General features: G+C 36.0%; 1 protein-coding gene across 1 annotated transcript in view; it reads right to left on the bottom strand.

Moving 5' to 3' along the window:
• Positions 1-1314: 1314 nt before the first annotated feature.
• The window catches only part of LOC122266744 (uncharacterized), a 10910-nt gene continuing 7138 nt past the window's right edge, over positions 1315-5086 (bottom strand). The window contains exons 7-8 of the mRNA XM_086534388.1: positions 4855-5070; positions 1315-3960 (exon numbers count right to left, since the gene is read on the bottom strand). Coding sequence (XP_086390514.1) covers positions 3061-3960; positions 4855-5070 — 1116 coding nt within the window. The 3' untranslated portion in view covers positions 1315-3060. The remainder of the gene's footprint in view (positions 3961-4854; positions 5071-5086) is intronic.

Here is a 5086-nt window from a genome sequence, read left to right as displayed (position 1 = left end):
ATCATTGTATTATTTAGTTATCATTGTATAATTTGGTTGCATTGCATAATTTGGTTATCATTGTATAATTTGGTTATCATTGCATAATTTGGTTATCATTGCATAATTTGGTTATCATTGTATAATTTGGTTATCATTGTATAATTTGGTTATCATTGCATAATTTGGTTATCATTGCATAATTTGGTTATCATTGCATAATTTAGTTATCATTGTATAATTTGGTTATCATTGTATAATTTGGTTATCATTGCATAATTTGGTTATCATTGTATAATCTGGTTATCATTGCATAATTTGGTTATCATTGCATAATCTGGTTATCATTGTATAATTTGGTTTTCATTGCATAATCTGGTTATCATTGTATAATTTGGTTACATTGCATAATTTGGTTATCATTGTATAATCTGGTTATAATTGCATAATTTGGTTATCATTGTATAATTTGGTGAACTTTGCATAACTTCTAAATGTTGCAAGTAATGGTAATAGATGGCAGATTACTGTATCTCGTTGATAGAATTGCAGAAAAGCTCACTATAGATTAAGTAGGTTTAGTTTTGAGTTGTTTTGTTCTGACAATATCCGTCGTGAAGGGGTAATATAAGTGATAGTGATGGGGGGGGGATTAATGTTTATGATGGTGATGGTGAGGTTAATGATTAGTGATGTTAATTAGTGATGCTAACAATTAGTGATGTTAACAATTAGTGATGATATTAACAATGTGATGATATTAACAATTAGTGATGATAATATTAATGATGAGTCATGATGATAATGATTAATGATACTGATAGTGACTTTTTCTCGTTATTGAAGATCATCTGCCGCGTTATGATCATTAGCCAAATAATTATTGTGGTGGTGGTGATAAATGACAATGATAGTGATGCTGATAGTGATAATAATGAATCTTGGAGGATAATCATGATTAGTAAGATGATTATGATGATAAGATCATAAACACAAATGTTTTTTTACATTCCTAAATTTTGTATATTCTCAGAGGATATAATTATGTGAAAGCTCACTAATTAACAGTTGCCGTCATTATCTGTGACATAAATAAATGAAAAAAAAATTGAGAGGAATCTCTTCAAGTTAAGAAAGTTGTTATTAGACATTACCTAAAATTATCTGCTGTGCAATTAGAAGAAATGTTACTTATGGTATATATATATATATCATTCTAAAAGTGAAGTAGCAGATAAAATTATACTTTCATGTGTCAACTTAGTCGCAGATGGAAGCTAGTATTTTGCAACAGAAAGATGATTTTCAGGGTAAATAAACTTGGAAACTCACAAGTCACTGTAATTGCACAAGATTTTATTGGTTTAAAGCTTCAATCTACAATATTCAGAACTTCAGATGTCCAATTTCCACTTGCAATTTCGAAAAGTCCGACTATGGGCGCACAAAGCACTGTGTCGTAATGCTTACTCTAATGCTTCAGATACACGTCTTCACTGCATGCCATATACGAAATAAAAATATTCTCCAGCAGTATCACCAGCTGTAAGGACCGTGAAACATACATCACAATTTTCACGTCCTACAACCAACGTGATTAGCTTGCACTATTGAGAGAGATTTATGACTATGGAATGAAATATGGACTACGTTGCTGTGAATAATTGCATCTGGAAATAGCAGCTTTGACATTGAACTTTTTTTTTCTTCTTCTTCTTTTGGCATCACAGTAAGCAACTTCCAAAAAACTTTAAAACCTAAAAGAAAAAAAAAAAAAAAAAAAAAAATTGAAAAGTACCTAAAATTGTTTTTCTATTTTGAGTATAATAAGCAAAACGCAAAAAGGCACACTGGCCTTATCTGCATAATGCCATTCCTTTAATAACGAACATCTCATAAAAAGCAGCATGCCTCCACGTACTCCACACGCATGGCTGATGAACTTCGCATCCAGTCAATCTTGCGGGCGTTGGCACTGCTTTGTTCTTCCCGCCAAAAAAATTCCCTATAAATACGTAACAATTTTGACAATCCGATTCCCTGTTTTCACAATTACTGGCATCCAAGGGGTAAGTAAATGTGTCATTTTGAACACCAGATACCTTACCCTGCAGCACGAAAATGCTTTTGTCTACACCACCCTGAGATTACACCAAAAAAAATTCTTTTGCCTAGTTGAAAGAAAATATAGATATGTGCACATGTGCATATATGTGTGTACAACTGTGCGTGTACATGTATGAGTGTGATAGAGGCTTGCCACATTATATTTCTATCTCTTTACCACAATTTGACAATATGAAATAATCTACTATAGATAGATCAGTTTACGCAGATAAAAGAAATGCTTACTAATAAAATGCTGGCTCTTTTACAGAATGTAGAAATCCGTAAACCAGAATTAAAATTTCTTATCAATCCTTTGGGAAAATGATTTGTAAAGTTATCAAAAACTCTAAAACCTAAGTCATTGTACAGTTAGCCAAGTTAAATAGGCTTTATCACATCATAGCAAAACAAAATTAAACATCTTATTTGAAGAGTGATCTTCATTTTTCAATATTTGTCAACATGAATGCATTCATGTAAATATCCTACTACTGTAAAAACTTCCAGGCATTCCAAAGAAAAGAAAAACCATTAATCGTAAAATAAAATTCACCTGGTACAAAAGGCGAGACAGAGAATATAATGCGAACAGCGTTTTTAAGTGTATATGAACAAATATACATAAAATACGTGCGACATCTTTTCCTGTAAATGCTAACAGAACTTGTTCCCTTTACGCCTTAAATACAGTCACTCCTAAGCAACAGAAGTTCACAAATGACCAATTCTGGATGTTTCTGCACATTTTTTTTTCTTCTTCTCTTCCAAGTAAACTGAAGAAATTTTTCACTATGGGGAAATGATCAACATAAGCTAAAGCAGTAATAAAAATTATAGACATATCTCTAATATGAATATATAATTCCAATATATATATTTTCTTCTAGCATTGGATTCCTAACTTCTTTTTAACCAGAGGCTGGTACGTGAATATCAGCAGACTAGTTAAAACCTTAATAATTCTTCTAAAAATTATAATCTCTTCATCAACCAGTTATTTATGCCGGTTTGAGCGACGTCCAACACAGGTTCTGGAAGCGGGGAGGGTAACTTGCTTCCAGTATTTAACGTTGAATTTTTCATAGAAGAATAAACTAACCAGCGGTTCTTATTCTCATACCCCATTTCGACCAGCTTGTTATCTGGTGCTTGTATAGTATGGCCAAATTTCTTTGGGAAGAGCCAAGACTGTGCATCCGAGGCGGGGGTCAGCCTCCCTACCGATAAGCTGGGCGTCTCAGAGCTCATGCTCACCTTCTCCAGGGCATTGGCCAGGTCTTTCGTGGTGATTCTACTCTCCTTCTCGTCTTCGTCTTTCTCTATTTCGGACTCGTCTTTCTCCTGCTTTAGTTTCTCCTTCTGACTTTTGAGCTTGCTAAGAAGCCAGATGTTCGAGTGAGTTGTTAGGACCACTGCTGGAACTCTGGTGTTGGGGACTGGGGTGGTCTGTCTCAGCCACATGGCCGCAGGCAACTCGTACATGGCTCGCTTCACTGGTCTGGGAAACACTGGACTTCCCCCTTGCTTCATGAGCCACTGGGAATTTTCCGAAGCCCTGATTTCCATCATGTGAGCCAAAACATCCTCAGTGCTACCGGTCTTGGAGATGGTCCTCTTGCGACGCATGCGGGCCTTGAAGGCAGCCGACTGCTGGGCCTTCTCCAGCGCCGATTCTCCACAGCTGTTCTGGAACAGGCACTGAGAGAGGGTAGAGCAAGCCTCATTGGCCTGGCAAATGGACTTCACCTTCATGTTCTCCAAGGTCAGCTTCGACGAGGGTGAATTGTCCTGACAAAGCCAGCGCGACTTCTCTCCAACGAACTGGTGCAAGTTTTCGATCTCACAGACAGAGTTTGGAGGACTTAAGTCATTCTGAAAGAAGACAAATTGTATTACAAGATGTTCCTCAACTTTGATGTCCTTACAAGGGCAAGATAAATCAGTACCTACACTGAAAAGAAAAGATACTGAACTATGGCTTCCACAGATTAACCAATAAGAGCCAATATTGTATGGAGACAAATAATCAAGATCTAACTATTACTTTGAGTCACAATGCCCACTTCTCTTGCACACAAATATGTATTACACAACCGCACAATATTTCTAACATAACTGGTGTTCTTGTTAGTTAACCACCAAAGTTTGTGATGAGGAAAAGCATCTATTGCAGTTAGCCAGTGTGGCATCCTTTGAATTTACATTCTAACTGTGATCTGTATTCTGGTTTAGAAATAATGGCAAGTTGTTTACCCACATTAATTACATACACACAAAAAAAAGAAGTTTTTCATCTATAACTATTACTCAAAAGATCAAATGTTGCATATAAAAAATTAAAAAGCATCCAAATAAAAGATCTTTCTTTAATGATAACATCAACCAATAAATTCATACTACTCCCTATTCTCATAAAAAAAAAAAAAAAAATTAACGCTGATTTTCATTGCTCTGGTTCATACATTTTGTATTTCTTTCCTTTGAATGTATTGAGTTGCTCCACTCCATTTCTTTGGTCTCAAGCGAGATCTAAATGCAAAATTTAGCTTATGATCACATACTAATCATTCAAATCACATTCTAATTAAAAATGGAAAGGATTAACTTCAATACCAACAGTTTCCAAAAGATATGCTGGACCTATGCAAACTTTCCTTTCCTTTTTTGTTTAGATAGCTTGCACTCTAAAAAGCTTGGACCTTCAACAAAGATATTCAATACAAAAAGAATTCAACCAAGGGAAATGCTGCGTAGGAATTCCCGTACCTTGTCGGAATCGAAGTGGCTGGGCACGATTTCGATGCTGGAGCACTCGGAGGTCCTCACGGAGTGGGTCATGCGGTTCCCTACAAAATCGTAGCTGTCAAAACTCCCGGGAGTGGACGGTTGGTCGTCTTCCTCCTGAGCCCCGGCCAGGTGAAGGCTGCTCAGCCAGGATGTAATGTCGCTCGACTGACCTTGAGAGCTCATTCTGTTATCGATCTGTGAAATTGAAGAA

Source organism: Penaeus japonicus, unplaced genomic scaffold, assembly GCF_977035675.1.
Source record: "Penaeus japonicus unplaced genomic scaffold, GWHDUDI00000001_assembly GWHDUDI00000041, whole genome shotgun sequence".
Lineage (NCBI taxonomy): Eukaryota > Metazoa > Arthropoda > Malacostraca > Decapoda > Penaeidae > Penaeus > Penaeus japonicus.
This window is presented reverse-complemented; position numbering and strand designations above follow the sequence as displayed.